Source organism: Daucus carota, chromosome 5, assembly GCF_001625215.2.
Source record: "Daucus carota subsp. sativus chromosome 5, DH1 v3.0, whole genome shotgun sequence".
Lineage (NCBI taxonomy): Eukaryota > Viridiplantae > Streptophyta > Magnoliopsida > Apiales > Apiaceae > Daucus > Daucus carota.
The window spans coordinates 29,722,377-29,741,820 of NC_030385.2; the positions used below are offsets into that span (position 1 = coordinate 29,722,377).

General features: G+C 32.5%; 1 protein-coding gene across 1 annotated transcript; it reads right to left on the minus strand.

Annotated features, from left to right (window-relative positions):
- Window positions 1-4,441: 4,441 nt before the first annotated feature.
- LOC135152850 (uncharacterized) lies at window positions 4,442-5,866 on the minus strand. The gene has a single exon (XM_064093976.1). It carries the CDS (start codon window positions 5,864-5,866, stop codon window positions 4,442-4,444), a length of 1,425 nt encoding a protein of 474 aa, XP_063950046.1.
- Between the last annotated feature and the right edge of the window lie 13,578 nt (window positions 5,867-19,444).

A 19,444-nucleotide genomic window follows, 5' to 3' on the forward strand; every position in this document is an offset into this window, starting at 1 on the left:
AATTTAAACCCATAAAAATCCAAAATTTTAAATTGAAACATATATAGTAATTAATATTTAAAAATGTCTCTATTTCAGGTTCGCGCTGAAGAGACAATCATTAGGCATATGAAAAAAATATTTTATTTATTTATTATATATTGAAATTACCTTTGAACAGTGGTTCTATGATTTTATTTTAAGCATTGGTTTTCTCGTGACCCTTAGTGCTGATAACAAGATCATTACTTAATAAACATTTTAAAGTTTAAGTGTTTACTATTAATGGTTTGGAGAAACAATAACAAAATAACAAATAGAGTAGTAGAATTTAACTTGGCTTAATGATGAGTAAGTAACACAGAGTAGAAATATAACAAAACTTAATCAATAGACATCTACCTAAATAAATTTGTGTGGAGTGTCAATTAAATATATCATATTATTTCAGGTAAAATATGTCCTAGAAAATCTTTAGAGCAATACATTTCACATTATTCTCCTTAAATAACACATCTCAACCCATCATGTTTCCTTTGGGTGATGCTTTGTCTAGAAGAGCTGGGTTTTTATATGCTGGTCTACCTTTCCTATGATATGCTTCTCAATTTTGCATTTGCTTATGAGCTCTTCTTCTCTATAGTCCAGGTATGACGGGCTTCTCCTTGTGCTCCCTCCCTCTTGCAAATATAAAAAACATTTAAATGAAAGAGTTTTACACCACAAAATGATAAATTGGTATATCAATATGAGAAGCTGAACCTAGATAATATTTTTATACTGATTGGAACATGCAAACCATATACACCATGTATTAAATTTAATATTAGTATGTGAGACATTACAAGAACTTATAATACGAAGAAAAAAATATTATTAAAATAATTTCAACATTACCTCAACAATGATATGTGTTCCCTTGTCATGTGATTTCCGAGGCATGAATCCGTATTTTACAAAAAATATTAACTCTTTTACCGATCTCAACTTCATGTTTGAGTGATAAAAGTACTACATACAAAAAGAAAAGAAATTTTATATATACATCATCAAACATTAATCGCTTAAGTAATATAAGAATAATGAAAACGAAAAGAAGATAACAAAATTAACCTTGTCAACTCTATTTTTGGTAAGACGCGAGCGCATTTCACACTTCCACTCCACTAACCTCTCGGAAATAGGGAACCATGGTTCTTGAGGAGCCCTATTAATCTCATTTATTCTCTCCCTCAGTACCTGCAAGTATTAATATGTGTTCATAAATTCATACAAGTCCTAAAGCTATGTTGTATATATTTGAGATGTATTGATGAATATTTATCCACGCAATTAATAATTTCAACACTAAATCATGATTACACATGCATCTGTATATATACTTGTAACTTTTATATATACAACAAGATTTTGAGAAAAAAGCACTAAAAATCGAGTAGACTAAATCATTTCTCTTCGTGACTAATATTTTATATTTATGAAAGGGAAAGGGTGTTCACTACATTGTCTTTTGTTGAAAGATGCTCAACACAATCGAGTGGCAGGTTAAGTGTAAATAGATGGATTGATATCTGCTCGGATTTTCTTGAAGTCCTAAAGGACCTCCTCGCACTTGAAGTGGGCACCGCCGGCAACATATTAAAATATTTTAGAAAAATAGTAGATGAAGCTCAAAGATTAAATTAAATATACCTACCACATCACCAGGAAAAGCATAGGACAAAGGCCAGGGTGCCAGTATATCCTGGGAGAGAGTCGGGATAGTATGCTGCAAGGGCTAGGGTTTGAAATGAAAAGTTCAGAAAGAAAATTAAAACACATATAAAAAATAGACATACATACATACATACATACATACATAACATACATAGACGAAAAACAATAATTACCTCATAAGGAACAATAGCCAAGTTATTAGTGGTACAAGGAACTATGGCCAAATTATCAGCATTAGCTTGATTGTGGGAGGCCATATGTGAATATAAAAAGCAATTTAGAACTTTATCCCAAGGAATTGCAAGCAATGAAGAAAGAAGCTCTTAAAAAAACTCTTTGTGGTGAAAAACCAGTATATAGGTGCATTCTTTATATAAGAAAGTGTAGATATTACCACTACCAGCATGACCATACAAAAAAAGAAATGAAAATTAAATTTAGAAATATTTTAATTTTTTTAAATTAAATACATGTACCAACACAAAAGGGAAAAAAGAATTTAATTTAGACCTATTTTAAGGGATTTTGAAATGAAGTGGTGGTGAGAAAAAGAAAATATATAATAAAATTATCTTTCCTTTTAAAAAAGTGGACAAATTGCCAAAAAGTAAATTGGCAACAAATTGCTAAAAAATAAATAATTTTAGGACAAAATTTTATCATAGTAATCTTTTTCTAATTTTGATTAAAAAATCCATTCTCAACCATCTTATTTATAAACTTTGAACTTTGCTATATTTTCGCCTATCATTAAGTTGTATTAATCCATTTTTATACTAAGAGGTATAATATATCAAACTAGAAAGGTTGGAGTATTTTTCAAACACACCTACACACATTCCTCTTGTTTCATCTCATCTTTGGTTTTTTTTATCATGTTATCTGTTCGACTATTTGCCGTCTTTTTGGAACCAAAAGGATTATTCCTCTAATTTAAGTAAGAAATATGAAGACACGAGAAAGATTAAAAAGACGATAAATGGAATATTGAGAGAACAATTAAATATTTTCCACTTTTTCGAAGTTGGGCGAGATATTAAAATACATATTATTTTTCTTGGCACTATGAATTAAGATTTAAAAAAATGTGGCTAATCAATTTAAAGTGGGGTAAAAGTTGAAATTACACACCTAGAGGGGGGTGAATAGGTGTTATGGCTAATATGACCGATTTTTAATGTTACCGAATATTTATACTGTCACAGACAGCCTGCTGTTAATTTTCAGAGTAAACTGTTAGCCTGCTAATAAGATAAATGCAATGCAGATAATGTAAAGCAGTATGCTAGCAACACCAAGAATTTTAGCCAGGTTCGACCCCTAACCCTAATGGTCTACGTCCTGGTCCCCTACCAACTGGTAAGAGATTATATTATTAATCAATAATATCAACGATTACAAGATTCAATAATATAACTCCCTTTCTCCCTTGTTCCTGTTATCAGCCTGCTGAAACCCCTGAACCACGAACCAAAAGCTCTCCAAGACCTATACTTCCCAAGTATACTCTTCTAGCTAACTAGTCCCCTTGTTCCCTTGTTTCACAAGCTCGATACACAGCAACAAAACATTACACCTTGAACAATACAATGAATAAGTGTAATACAACCGAAACTATGAACTCTCAATATAGATATATATACGAATATAAGTACTAGAGCTCAATAAAAGATTTAGCAATGTAAAGAGTTGTATTTCAGAAAGCTTGGTGTGTTCTCCTTGTTCTCTACCAAAAATGAAAGCACACACAAATTTATATACATCATACCAACGGTCATAATCCAACAAACTTCCCAACGATCTTGGTAACAACCTCACGTTTAAATTTGAATTGAATGATGAACGTTTGAACGAAGTAAGATTACTGAGTAAAGGATAAGTCACGTTTGAAATCATCTCAGTAACGTATTTAAAAATAAAACCCGTTTGAAACAAAGTAGGAGTTTGTTAAAGATAAAATCGATTTGAAAAAATCTCCTATTTGTTAGGAAAACGTTTTTGAATGAAACTCTTTATAAAACTGAGCTCTAATATTTATATAAGATATATACAAATATTAGAATCCTTACAAAGTCGTTTCCTATTAAATCTCCTTGAAAATAGACTTTGATCTTTATCCGATTGTTTCTCTGTTCACGCTGTAAGCCTGCTGATAGCTTGTAAATATCCCTGTAAGCTTGCTGACAGCTATAATCATGCTAACATCCTGAAATACTGTTAGTCCACATAAACAACCTTTGATAGCATGCTAACACATATCAGTTTCATGTTATTAGCTTGCTGTTAGTGTCATCATCAAAACCTTGAGAGTATCAATCTCCCCCTTTTTGATGATTACACTATATTAGGAAAAGTAATAAACTCCCCCTAAATATAGCAATCTAATATCACTAAACTTTCACATATATCACAGAGAATAAAATCTAACAAATATATCTATTTCACAAATATGCAAAATTTAGCACAGAAACAATTAATCAAAGCAACTTGCATAGATATTTCAAATAATCCTAACCAGGATAAACCACCTGGTATCCAAAATATTATCCAAACAACTTAAACAAATTAACTCAGGATAAACCACCTGAGATCACCAAATTCAAATCCAACCAGCACAGAACAACTTAGTCTTAAAGCAAATAAAAACTTAGGGCCAATAATGTACTTAAGCAGATAACACAAACTTAAGCAAAGTATTATTAATTTCCTAATTTCCTCCCCCTTAATCATTAAAAAGGTGAGAAAATCAAGATCCAGCCTTGTCCTGTTCATCCTTCTCCAGTCCAAACTTCTTGACAAGCTCTGCAGCAATCACATTCCGAGCTAGCATTTCTTCCCCTACAGCAGCATACTTGGAGTCCGTTCCAGCAGCCTCCTTCAAAGCATCCATAGCTGTTCTCGGCCGTGGGCTATCAGTAGCATCATCCTCTGAAGTGAAAGTAGCCTTTACATCAGATGAACCCCCAGAGCCATACATCCGCTTGCAGAGTTCATAAGCAAAGCTTCCAGAACTGCACTTCTCAGAAGCAGTTGAAGTTCTAGCCCCAAACATCATATCCTTCCAGAAAGCAAACTGAGAATTCAGCTCAACCATCTTCTCAGATAACTGCTTCTGGCCATCCATCACCTCCTTGTGATTTGCTCGAAGCTCATCCATATATTCCTGAATCTCTTGTGCAGAGATTCCCAGGTCAACAACGTTCACAGATTGAGCAGGAGGTGTAGGTGGAGACACCTCAACAACAACCAACTGACCATCCTTATCCAACTTCAAGTTTGATTGAGTTAAGAATTTCATATCAAGAAATTCTTTAGCAGACACAGAATCCTCACCAACAAAGGACACCCCAAACCACTCAAAAACTCTTGTCAACAAAAACCCATATGGCAGTCCACCAGATGACTTACCCTCAACTGACTCCAGCATATTCTTTAAAATCAATTCAGCCAAATCAAATTTTCTACCAGCCATTATCATTGAAACAACAACAATATCTTGTGAAGACAAGTTAGACCGAGTCCCAAGTCTTGGACTGACATTCTCAATAGATAGTTTAAAAAGTGCTTGAGCAAGTGGAAGTAGTTGTGTAGTGGAAGGAAACATAGTATCAGAAACATTCTCAGACCCAGTGATCAATTTCAACTGGTCGTTGTGAGAAAAACCCTCGACATCCTTAGGACCTCTCTTAGTATGGATAGACACAGTAGATGGTGGAATTTTTAAAATCGCACCCAAAAACATCGAAGACAAACAGATCTTAACATCCGAAACAAAAGAAACAAACTGATCCGACCCAACCAGTTGAAGGTTTGCATAAAACTCACGCACTAAATCAGGATAGCAAGTTTTAGGTAAATCAACCAAGAAAGAGTGAAACCCTAGATCCTCAAACAACTTGACAATGCCACAAGTAAAGAGAGTTTTGCCGGAAATAGGCTTACCCAAGATGACTTTCCGACCGGCGAGTCCGCGAACAACAAGAACTTCCGATTTGACCTTCTTCTGACCCGATTCAACTCCAGTATCACCGCGATTGACACCAGACAACTCATCGCCGCTTTCCACAGTGACCAACTCATCATCATCCTCATCAATTAGCTTTCTCTTTTGGGAAATCGAAGAGGGCTGTGGGGTGTGGGCTTTGAGATTAGCTCTCGTCTTTTTCCTCATTGCGACACGGAGACCGATTGAGGCTATGGTGAGTACGAAGAGTTTTCGGAGAAGTAGTGACAAAACCCTAGCGTCTCGGGGAGGAGTATATATGTAGTTGAAGAGGCGTGGAGTGAGGATAGATTTTAACACTCTTTTAACAATTATCAGGGGAGTATTTTTAGGAATAAAATTAAAATTCCTAAAATAATTCATGTTTATCGACTAGAAACCGAATAACTCAAAATTGTTAAACGTACTTATCACTTATCACATATATATATCCCTTGACACTAACATTTGAATTTTAAACTTATCATCAATTACACTGATAATCACATAATCACGTATCAAAAATTCAACACATAAATTCATCAGTCTAAACACATAACGGTAATATCATTTAAGAGCACAGATTTCAAATTAACACTTAAACTGACCGGCATGCAAAAATAACAAAAATTATGTAAAATGCTAGGAGTAAGCTGATAGTACCCGGACTATGTTTAAGAGCCTGCTGACTGCACATCACACATACCCAATTCCCTTCTCAGCACGACATAGCATTCTTCAGGAAGAGGTTTTGTGAAGATGTCAGCTAGCTGTTCTGCTGTAGCCACAAATATTAACTTGACAGCACCCTTTGCAACATTGTCTCTCAGAAAATGATGTCGAACATCAATATGCTTTGTCCTTGAATGATTGACTGGATTTTCTGAAATGTTGATTGTACTTGTGTTGTCACAAAAGATTGGAGTTTGCTTGCATTTGATTCCAAAGTCCTTCAATTGTTGTCTCATCCATAGCATTTGAGAGCAACAGCTACCAGCTGCTAAATACTCCCCCTCAGCCGTAGATAGAGCAACTGAAGTTTGCTTCTTGCTTAACCAAGAAACTAAGCTTTGACCCAAAAATGCACAAACACCACTTGTACTTTTTCTATCAGTTTGACTACCTGCATAATCTGCATCACTATACCCAACAAGATCAAAAGCATTTGTGATAGGATAGAATAAGCCCAAAGTAATGGTTCCACTTAAATATTTAAATATTCTTTTAACAGCTTGTAAGTGAGAATCCTTTGGTTTTGCTTGAAATCTAGCACAAACACAAACACTATACATAATATCAGGTCTAGAGGCTGTAAGATAAAGTAAACTACCAATCATACCTCTATACATTCGAATATCAACATCTTTACCATTTTCATCTGCTGTCAGCTTGCTGACAACGCTCATTGGTGTTGATTTCGCCTTGATATTCTCATATCCAAATCTTTTGAGTAGATTCTTGATATACTTGGATTGATGCACATAAATTCCTTCTGGAGTTTGCTTAATTTGGAGCCCCAAGAAATAATTGAGCTCTCCCATCATGCTCATGTCAAACTCACTATGCATGCACTTTGAAAACCACTTACACAAAGAATCATTAGTAGATCCAAATATAATATCATCCACATATATTTGAACAACTAATATATCTTGACCTTTAATAATGGTAAACAAAGTAGGATCAATTTTACCTCTAATGAAACCATTTTTGATCAAAAATTCACTTAACCTTTCATACCATGATCGAGGTGCTTGCCTTAATCCATATAGTGCCTTCTTGAGCTTGTAGACACGGTTGGGATATTTTTCATCCTCGAATCCTGGTGGTTGCTTGACATAGACTTCTTCCTTGAGATATCCATTTAAGAATGCACTTTTGACGTCCATTTGATGTAGCTTGAACTTCTTGTAGCATGCAAATGATAACAGCATCCTAATAGATTCCAATCTTGCAACCGGAGCATATGTTTGATCAAAATCAATCCCTTCTTGTTTATTGTATCCTTGTGCAACAAGTCTAGCTTTATTCCGAGTGATAGTACCAAATTCATCAACTTTATTCTTGAACACCCATTTGGTTCCAACAATTGAAGCATCCTCTGGTGGATCTACAAGTTCCCAAACATCACATCTTTCGAATTGGTTGAGTTCTTCTTGCATTGCCATGATCCAATTTTCATCTTGTAAAGCTTCTTGAACATTCTTTGGTTCCTCTTGAGCTATGAAGGCAGCATAAGCACAAATGTTGGCTTGAGCTTTCCTTGTCTTGATTCCAGCTGATTTATCTCCAATGATCAACTGAGGAGGATGATTCTTCACTGTTCTAGTTGACTTTGGTAGATTATGTTGAGCTATGACCTCTTCATTCCTTGTAGTCTGCCTAGGAGGAGTCTGATCAACAACATTTTGGCTTGCTGATGAAGTTTGACCTCTGGATTCATCCAATGTGAGCTTAGACATCTTATCCAAAGTTTCTTCAAGAGATGGAGTGGATTCAGTAGCTTTATTGCCTTCTGAAGTTGTGGCAGTTGACTTGTCAGCTTGCTGATTTCCAGTTTCCTTCACTGTCAGCTTGCTGCTAGTACCTGTACCTGCACATTCTTCCTCATCCCTTGCAAGATCATCAGTAGACTCTTGAAATGAAACATCAATAGACTCTTCAACAGTATGTTTACCAAGATTATATACTCTATAAGCACGACTTGTTAAAGAATAGCCCAAAAATATAGCTTCATAAGATTTAGAATCGAATTTACCATCCCTATCAATGGTTTTGAGTACGAAGCACTTAGATCCAAAAACCTTGAAATAGCTGATATTAGGCTTCTTTTTCCTTAGCAATTCATAAGGAGTCTTGTTGAGAATTGGCCTGATAAGCACTCTGTTAAGAACATAGCATGCTGTATTGACAGCTTCTGCCCAAAAGCTTCTTGGCAGCTTGCTCTCCTGCAGCAATGTCCTAGCTGTTTCTTGTAAGGACCTGTTCTTACGCTCTACAACTCCATTTTGCTGAGGTGTACGAGGTGCTGAGAACTCATGAGAGATTCCTCTTTCTTCACAATAAGTAATGAAGTCTTTTTGGAATTCCCCACCATGATCACTTCGAATACCTACAAGTCTTGTATCTAGTTTGTTCTCAAGCAACTTGATTAGTTTCTCAAATTCACTAAAAGCACAATCTTTAGTACGCAAGAATAATACCCAAGTGAATCTAGAATAATCATCAACAATAACAAAGGCATATTGTTTACCTCCAATACTCTTATAAGCTTCGGGACCAAAAAGATCCAAGTGAAGAAGCTCTAAAGGTTTAGAAGTAGATACCATTTTCTTTGCCTTATGTGGAGTCCTTGTTTGCTTTCCCAATTGACAAGCAGAACATGTCTCCATCTTGACATACTTAAGCTTTGGTAGTCCTCGAACAAGCTTCTTTGCTGACAGCTTGCTGAGATGATCCATATGAGCATGTCCAAGCCTTCTATGCCAAATTTCTGGATTATTATCCACAGCTGCTAAACAAACACCTGCCTCCTGTTCTTCAAAGTTCAAAACATATATATTTCCTTCTCGTTTTGCAACTAGAGGAGTTTTGTTAGCACCAACAAGTATAGTACATTCATCCTTACCAAAGTTAACAATATGACCATCATCAAATAACTGACTTATACTAAGCAAGTTATAAGTAAGACCTTTAACATATTGTACCTTGTTGATAGAGATGATACTATTACCTATAGTTCCTTTGCCAAGAATAGGAAGAGTTTTGCTATCACCAATTGTGACACGTCCACCCTTCTTCATCTTCAAGCTTAGAAACTGTGATTTGTCTCCACTCATGTGCCTAGTGCATCCACTATCCAATATCCATTGATTTGGCTTTACTTTAGACACGAGACAAACCTACCAAACAAACACAAACAACTCAACGTTTTGGTACCCAAATTTTGTTGGGTCCAGCAGTGTTAGTTGATAAAACATATAGAACATTAAGATCAGATTTCTTGATCCACATTTGGACCACTTTAGAACTCTTCTTCCATGTTCTGCTGGTCTTATCAGCATACTGTCCCGGAGCTGTCTTCTGTCTGTTTCTGTTGTCAGCATACTGCCTGTGAGCTGACTTCCTTCCCCAGCTTGCTGATTGAGAATTCTTCATTGGACAATTATTAGCAAGATGGCCCTTCTTTCCACACTTGTGACAAGTCACCCAAGGCATGGCATAATTATATGGAATGCCATTTTTTCCTTCATATCTCATTGAAGAAGTGGATGTAGAAGCTGCACCAATGCCTCCTTTGTCATGAGAACCTTTAGCTTGTTTCATCATAGATTTGAGACTTTCTTCTCCTTGAACAAACTTTCCCATGGCTTTCTGAAGATCTTTGACTTCTTGCTCCAATGATTTGATCTTTTCAGCTTGAATAGAGATTTCGGCTAAGCTTTGGGATTTGCTTAACTCGAATGCCTCCAAGCTTGCATCCTTAGCTTTAAGATCTGCTCTCAGCGAGCTGAGTTCCTTCATAAGTGTATCATTCCTTCTTTGGATTTGCATGTTGTTCCCTTCAAGTTGTGAGATCTGTTCCTTGAGAGTAGCAATGATTCCACTACTAGCTTTGGCACTCTTTTCATTTAAGAAATCACCTATGACTTTCTTCAAATGAACATTTTCTTTCTCGAGCTCATAGTTCTCATTCTTTAGATCAATGAGTTCCATAATTGATAGACAACTCTTATCCTGCATGGTTAGTTCACAAGATGTTGTATCAATAGAATGTAATTCAGAATTAATAGAATGTACCTCACTATTAGTCTCTGAATCCGAATCGGTTGTCTCTATTGAGCCATCGAGACCAACAAGAGCCAAGTTAACCATCTCATCACTTGAAACATCAGAAGCTGATTCATCTTCATCATCACTCCATGTGAGAAGTGCCTTTGATTTCTTCTTGTTCTTGTAATCAGCTTGCTGTTTAGACGGCTTAGACTTGTTTTTCAACTTGTAGCAATCCCTTTTGAAATGTCCTTTCTTGCCACATTCGAAACATGCATCATCTTTTGGATCTTTCTTTGCACCAAAAGCTTTGCCCTTTTCTCTTTTCATCTTATTCTTCTTTTCAATCATTCTTTTGATTTTTCTCGACATAAGAGCCTAGAGGGGGGGTGAATAGGTGTTATGGCTAATATGACCGATTTTTAATGTTACCGAATATTTATACTGTCACAGACAGCCTGCTGTTAATTTTCAGAGTAAACTGTTAGCCTGCTAATAAGATAAATGCAATGCAGATAATGTAAAGCAGTATGCTAGCAACACCAAGAATTTTAGCCAGGTTCGACCCCTAACCCTAATGGTCTACGTCCTGGTCCCCTACCAACTGGTAAGAGATTATATTATTAATCAATAATATCAACGATTACAAGATTCAATAATATAACTCCCTTTCTCCCTTGTTCCTGTTATCAGCCTGCTGAAACCCCTGAACCACGAACCAAAAGCTCTCCAAGACCTATACTTCCCAAGTATACTCTTCTAGCTAACTAGTCCCCTTGTTCCCTTGTTTCACAAGCTCGATACACAGCAACAAAACATTACACCTTGAACAATACAATGAATAAGTGTAATACAACCGAAACTATGAACTCTCAATATAGATATATATACGAATATAAGTACTAGAGCTCAATAAAAGATTTAGCAATGTAAAGAGTTGTATTTCAGAAAGCTTGGTGTGTTCTCCTTGTTCTCTACCAAAAATGAAAGCACACACAAATTTATATACATCATACCAACGGTCATAATCCAACAAACTTCCCAACGATCTTGGTAACAACCTCACGTTTAAATTTGAATTGAATGATGAACGTTTGAACGAAGTAAGATTACTGAGTAAAGGATAAGTCACGTTTGAAATCATCTCAGTAACGTATTTAAAAATAAAACCCGTTTGAAACAAAGTAGGAGTTTGTTAAAGATAAAATCGATTTGAAAAAATCTCCTATTTGTTAGGAAAACGTTTTTGAATGAAACTCTTTATAAAACTGAGCTCTAATATTTATATAAGATATATACAAATATTAGAATCCTTACAAAGTCGTTTCCTATTAAATCTCCTTGAAAATAGACTTTGATCTTTATCCGATTGTTTCTCTGTTCACGCTGTAAGCCTGCTGATAGCTTGTAAATATCCCTGTAAGCTTGCTGACAGCTATAATCATGCTAACATCCTGAAATACTGTTAGTCCAGATAAACAACCTTTGATAGCATGCTAACACATATCAGTTTCATGTTATTAGCTTGCTGTTAGGGTCATCATCAAAACCTTGAGAGTATCAAAAGTAAGAGTCAATGTGTAGCTTATAGTCCATAATGTAAAAAGATTCAATATTAATTTTTATAAAACAAAACATATACTCAACTTTGTTTCTACATGACTCTCCCATTTTATATAGTCTGCCATGTAAAAAGAAAACAAAGTTTTATATTCAATTCTGATCCTACATGACTCTCTATATTATACAACTCTTTCAATGACATAAAAGATTTGATGGCAAATAATATATGACATTTGATTGTTCATTATTAGCTTCATAAACACATGACAACTAGTTTTACTTCATTTACTTATTCAACTAGCTAATTATTTTATAATGATATAAGAATTTATTTAGGAATAGTCCAATACCAATACATTACCTCATTGTCCATTACCTTCATTGTCATATATCAAATCTATTTCGGTGAGTTTTAGTTTAAAATTTATTTTTGAATTTTTTATGACCAAGTATTCTAGTGCATCACATTGAAAGACATGAAAATATTTCAATTTCTTCTTCTTTCATATTTTCTACCGGCAATCAATTAGGATGGATCTTGGTTCGAATCTTTATTAAAGAGTTCTGTTCAAAATAGGAGTACATTTTTGTTTGATTTAAATGCAGTTATTTTATCTCACACTTGCATTATTGATATTAGGGATATTAATTTTATATTAACTACACTAACTTTTGAAAATGTTTGGTGGCATGTAGATTTTGGAGATAGTGGAGATGGAGTATCTCTTGTTCAAAGTTAAAAACTTTATTTTTGTATTCACCTTTTTTATTTTATTTTTATTATTTTCCTATTAAGACTTTTATAAGTAACTTAAACAATTCCAGTTTACCTTTTGAAATTTACTAGGAAGACAATAAATAAATTGCTTATATCATAAATTCACAAGTGAAAATATGTATAAAAAGCAAAAATCCTAACCATAAAAGACTAGCTTCTCTTGTTGGTTTCATAAATTTCTAAACCCCTTCACAAAGGTTTATTTAACTTGCATCTCTTAAAGATGGTAATAGCGAAGTAACCTTTTCAAGACACCCGTGTTTATCACAATTCATAATTATTAAATTATTATGATCAAATATATTATGTATTTTGCTAGAAATGTGTAATTGGTTGATTGCTGAATTATTTTTTCAATAGCATGATCAGTAAGCTCGTGGAATTGCATGTATGTGAGAGTTTAAATTTTATTGGTTGATTATGAAAAATGTTAGTAACAAAGGCAATCAACGGTATTATTAATAAAAATAAAATAAGTATAATTTAAACCCAAAAAATCCAATCTTTTAAATTGAACCATATATATAATATTTGATGTTTAAAATTTATCTCCTAGTATTTGACATAGTAGAGATTTCTAGTTTTTTGGTCTTTGACTAGTCTCTAGTGCTAAATATAAATTTCTTTGATATTCTGATCATGTGAGCTCAACATGAAAATAATATCAACCAATTAACTAGATAGCTACTTCTATCTCATCAACCTAAAAAGCTTAAGAATTAGAAACATTGTTTATTATTTCCTCAATAATCTGAATTTTATTTGAAACAAATATTTTTATTGAAATATTATATACGAAAGATAAGTTTATCTTGATTAGAATTAAATGATTTTATGAAAATTGTGAAGATAATATTATATGCATATATCTTACAAATTCAAAAACATAATTAAATTTAAAATTATTATTATTATCAAGAAATAATAAGAAGGGTGTATACGGCTTGTACAGGTAGATCGACAAGTTTATTTCGTGCAATAGAAATATATATCATAAATATGTATCATTTTTTTAAAGTTATCAATGACTTCTAGCTAGTTAGATGGTATTCCTCCACAAGAACAATTATTTCTTCTTTGACTTTTAATTCTTGTGTTTCAATTATATGATGATAACAAGATCATTATTTAATAAAATGTTTTAAAGTTAAAGTGTTTGCTATTGGTTTGGAGAAACAAAAACAAATAGAATTAGTAGAATTTCACTTGGCTTAGTGATGAGTAGTAACACCTAGTAGGAACATAACAAACTTAATCAATATACATAGAAAATCTTTAGAGCAATGCATTTCACATTATTTGCCTAATAACATATATCAACCCATCATCTTTCTTTTGGGTGATGCTTTGTCCAGAGGAGCTGGACTTTTAGATGTTGGTCTATTTTTCCTATGATATGCTTCTCAATTTTGCATTTGCTTATGAGCTCTTCTTCTTTATAGTCTAGGTATGACCTGCTCCTCCTCCTTGTGCTCCCTCCCTCCTGAAAATATAAAGAACTTTTTAATGAAAGAGTTTTACAACACAAAATAATAAATAAGTATAGGTTTTAACATATGTAAACCAAAATGAAGAAATCAACCTAGATGATGTTTTTATACTGATGGGAAGATGTAAACCATATTTATAGATAATTATTAAATACAACATGTATTAAATTTAATATTAGTATATGTGGGACATTATAAAAAATTGTGATACGAAGAAAAAATATTATTAAAGTAATTTCAACATTACCTCAACAATGGTATGTGTTCCCTTATCATGTGATTTCCGCGGTATGAATCCGTACTTTACAAAAAATCTTAACTCTTTTACTGATCTCAACTTCATATTTGCCTGATAAAAGTACTACATACATGCAAAAAGAAAAAAAATTTATATATACATGATTGAACATTAATCGCTTAAGTAATATAAGAATAATGAAAATGAAAATAATATAACAAAATTTACCTTGTCAACTCTATTTTTGGTAAGACGCGAGCGCATTTCACACTTCCACTCCACTAACCTCTCGGAAATATGGAACCATGGTTCTTGAGGAGCCCTATTAATCTCATTTCTTCTCTCCCTCAGTACCTGCAAGTATTAATATGTGTTCATAAATTCATACAAGTCCTAGAGCTATGTTGTATATATTTGAGATGTATTGATGAATATTTATCCACACAATTAATAATTTCAACACTAAATCATGATTACACATGCATCTGTATATATACTTGTAACTTTTATATATACAAGAAGATTTTGAGAAAAAAGCACTGAAATTCGAGTAGACTAAATCATTTCTCTTCGTGACTAATATTTTATTTTATGAAAGGGAGAGGGTGTTCACTAACATGGTCTTTTGTTGAAAGATGCTCAACACAATCGAGTGGCAGGTTAAGTGTAAATAGATGGATTGATATCTGCTCGGATTTTCTTGAAGTCCTGAAGGAAATCCTCGCACTTGAATTGGCCACAGCCTGCAACATATTACAATATTTTAGAAAAATAGTAGATCAAGCTCAAAGATTAAATTAAATATACCTACCACATCACCAGGAAAAGCATAGGACAAAGGCCAGGGCGCCAGTATATCCTGGGAGAGAGTCGGGATAGTATGCTGCAAGGGCTAGGGTTTGAAATGAAAAGTTCAGAAAGAAAATTAAAACACATATAAAAAATAGACATACATACATACATAGACGGAAAACAATAATTACCTCATAAGGAACAATAGCCAAGTTAGTAGTGGTATAAGGAACTATGGCCAAATTATCAGCATTAGCTTGGTTGTGGGAGGCCATATGTGAATATAAAAAGCAATTTAGAACTATATCCGAAGGAATTGCAAGCAATGAAGAAAGAAGCTCTTAAAAAAACTCTTTGTGGTGAAAAACCAGTAGATAAGTTCATTCTTTATATAAGAAAGTCTAGGTATTACCACTAGTAGCAGGATCATACAAAAACGGAAATGAAAATTAAATTTAGAAATATTTCAAATATTTTTAAATTAGATACATGTACCAACACAAAAGGGAAAGAAGAATTTAATTTAGACCTATTTTAAGAGATTTTGAAATGAAGTGGTGGTGAGAACAAGAAAATATATAATAAAAATATCTTTCCTTTTAAAAAAGTGGACAAATTGCCAAAAAGTAAATTGGCAACAAATTGCTGAAAAATAAATAATTTTAGGACAAAATTTTATCATAGTAATCTTTTTCTAAATTTTGATTTAAGAAACCCTTCTCAACCATCTTATTTATAAACTTTGAAAGTTGTTTTATTTTCTCCTATCATTAAATTGTATTAACCCATTTTTATACTAAGAGGTATAATATATCAAAGTAGAAAGGTTGGAGTATTTTTAAAACACACCTACACACATTCCTCTTGTTTCATCTCATCTTTGGTTTTTTTTATCATGTTATGTGTTCGACTATTTGCTGTCTTTTTGGAACCAAAAGGATTATTCCTCTAATTTAAGTAAGAAATATGAAGACACAAGAAAGATTAAAAAGACGATAAATGGAATAGTGAGAGAACAATTAAATATTTTTCACTTTTTCGAAGTAAGGCCAGATATTAAAATATTACTTCTTTTTTTTTGGCACTATGAATTAAGTTTAGAAAAAACGTGGCTAATCAATTTAAAATGGGGTAAAAGTATGAGTCAATGTGTAGCTTATAGTCCATCATGTAAAAAGATTCAATATTAATTTTTATAAAACAAAACATATACTCAACTTTGTTTCTACATGACTCTCCCCTTTTATATAGTCTACCATGTAAAAAGAAAACAAAGTTTTATATTCAATTCTGATCCTACATGACTCTCTATAAATACAACTCTTTCAATGACATAAAAGATTTAATTGTAAATAATATATATATGACATTTGATTGTTCATTATTAGCTTCATAAACACATGACAACTAGTTTAATTTAATTTACTCATTCAACTAGCTAATTATTTTGTAATGATATAGGAATTTATTTAGGAATAGTACAATACCAATACATTACCTCATTGTCCATTACCTTCATTGTCATATATCAAATCAATTTGGGTGACTTTTAGTTTAAAATTTGTTTTTGAATTTTTTATGACCAAGTATCCTAGTGCATCACATTGAAAGACATGAAAATATTTCAATTTCTTCTTCTTTCGGATTTCTACCGGCAATCAATTAGGATGGAGCTTGGTTCAATCCTTACTAAAGAGTTAAGTTCAAAGTAGGAGTATATTTTTGTTTGATTTAAAAGTTTATCTCACACTTGCATTATTGATATTAGGAATATTAATTTTATATTAACTACTCCAACTTATGAAAATGTTTGGTGGCATGTAGTAGATTTTGAAGATAGTGGAGATGGAGTATCTCTTGTTCAAAGTTTAAGAACTTTATTTTTTTATTCACCTTATATTTTATATTATTTTTCTTATTTTCCTATTAAGACTTTTATAAGTAACTTAAACAATTCGAGTTTACCTTTTCAAATTTACTAGGAAGACAATAAATAAATTGCTTATATCATAAATTCACATGTGAAAATATGTATGAAAGGCAAAAATCCTAACCATATATATAAGACTAGCTTCTCTTGTTGGTTTCATAAATTTCTAAACCCCTTCACAAAGTTTTATTTAACTTGCATCTCTTAAAGATGGTAATAGCCAAGTAACCTTTTAAAGACACCCGTGTTTATCACAATTCATGATTATTAAATTCTTTTGATCAAATATATTTTGTATTTTGCTAGAAATGTGTAATTGGTTGATTGCTGAATTATTTTTTCAATAGCATGATCACTAAGCTCGTGGAATTGCATGTATGTGAGAGTTTAAATTTTATTGGTTGATTATGAGAAATGTTAGTAACAAAGTCAATCAACGGTATTATTAATAAAAATAATATAAAGATAATTTAAACCCCAAACATCCAATCTTTTAAATTGAACCATATATAATATTTGATGTTTACAATTTATCTCCTAGTATTTGACATAGTAGCGATTTCTAGTTTTTTAATCTTTGACTAGTCTTTAGTGCTAAATACAAATTTCTTTGATATTCTGATCATGTGAGCTCAACATGAAAATAATATCAACCAATTAACTAGATAGCTACTTCTATCTCATCAACCTAAAAAGCTTAAGAATTAGAAACATTGTTTATTATTTCCTCAATAATCTGAATTTTATTTGAAACAAATATTTTTATTGAAATATTATATACGAAAGATAAGTTTATCTTGATTAGAATTAAATGATTTTATGAAAATTGTGAAGATAATATTATATGCATATATCTTACAAATTCAAAAACATAATTAAACTTAAAATTATTATTATTATCAAGAAATAATAAGAAAGGTGTATACGGCCTGTACAGGTAGATCGACAAGTTTATTTCTTGCAATAGAAATATGTATCATAAATATGTATCACAAGTTAGATGGTATTCCTCCACAAGAACAATTATTTCTTCTTTGACTTTTAATTCTTGTGTTTCAATTATATGCTGATAACAAGATCATTATTTAATAAAATGTTTTAAAGTTAAAGTGTTTGCTATTGGTTTGGAGAAACAAAAACAAATAGAATTAGTAGAATTTCACTTGGCTTAGTGATGAGTAGTAACACCGAGTAGAAACATAACAAACTTAATCAATATACATAGAAAATCTTTAGAGCAATGCATTTCACCTTATTTGCCTAATAGCATATATCAACCCATCATGTTTCTTTTGGGTGATGCTTTGTCCAGAGGAGCTGGACTTTTAGATGTTGGTCTATTTTTTCTATGATATGCTTCTCAATTTTGCATTTGCTTATGAGCTCTTCTTCTTTATAGTCTGGGTATGACCTGCTCCTCCTTGTGCTCCCTCCGTCCTGAAAATATAAAAAACTTTTAAATGAAAGAGTTTTACAACACAAAATAATAAATAAGTATAGGTTTTAACATATGTAAACCAAAATGAAGAAATCAACCTAGATGATGTTTTTATACTGATGGGAACATGTAAACCATATTTATAGATAATTATTAAACACAACATGTATTAAATTTAATATTAGTATGTGGGACATTATAAAAACTTGTGATATGAAGAAAAAATAATATTAAAGTAATTTGTACATTACCTCAACAATGGTATGTGTTCCCTTATCATGTGATTTCAGCGGTATGAATCCGTACTTTACAAAAAATCTTAACTCTTTTACTGATCTCAACTTCATATTTGCGTGATAAAAGTACTACATACATGCAAAAAGTAAAAAAATTTATATATACATGATTGAACATTAATCGCTTAAGTAATATAAGAATAATATAACAAAAATAATATAACAAAATTTACCTTGTCAACTCTATTTTTGGTAAGACGCGAGCGCATTTCACACTTCCACTCCACTAACCTCTCGGAAATAGGGAACCATGGTTCTTGAGGAGCCCTATTAATGTATTAATATGTGTTCATAAATTCATACAAGTCCTAGAGCTATGTTGTATATATTTGAGATGTATTGATGAATATTTATCCACACAATTAATAATTTCAACACTAAATCATGATTACACATGCATCTGTATATATACTTGTAACTTTTATATATACAAGAAGATTTTGAGAAAAAAGCACTGAAATTCGAGTAG

Coding starts and splice junctions, on each gene's coding strand:
- LOC135152850 (XM_064093976.1), bottom strand. CDS start 5,866: ATGAGGAAAAAGACGAGAGCTAATCTCAAAGCCCACACCCCACAGCCC.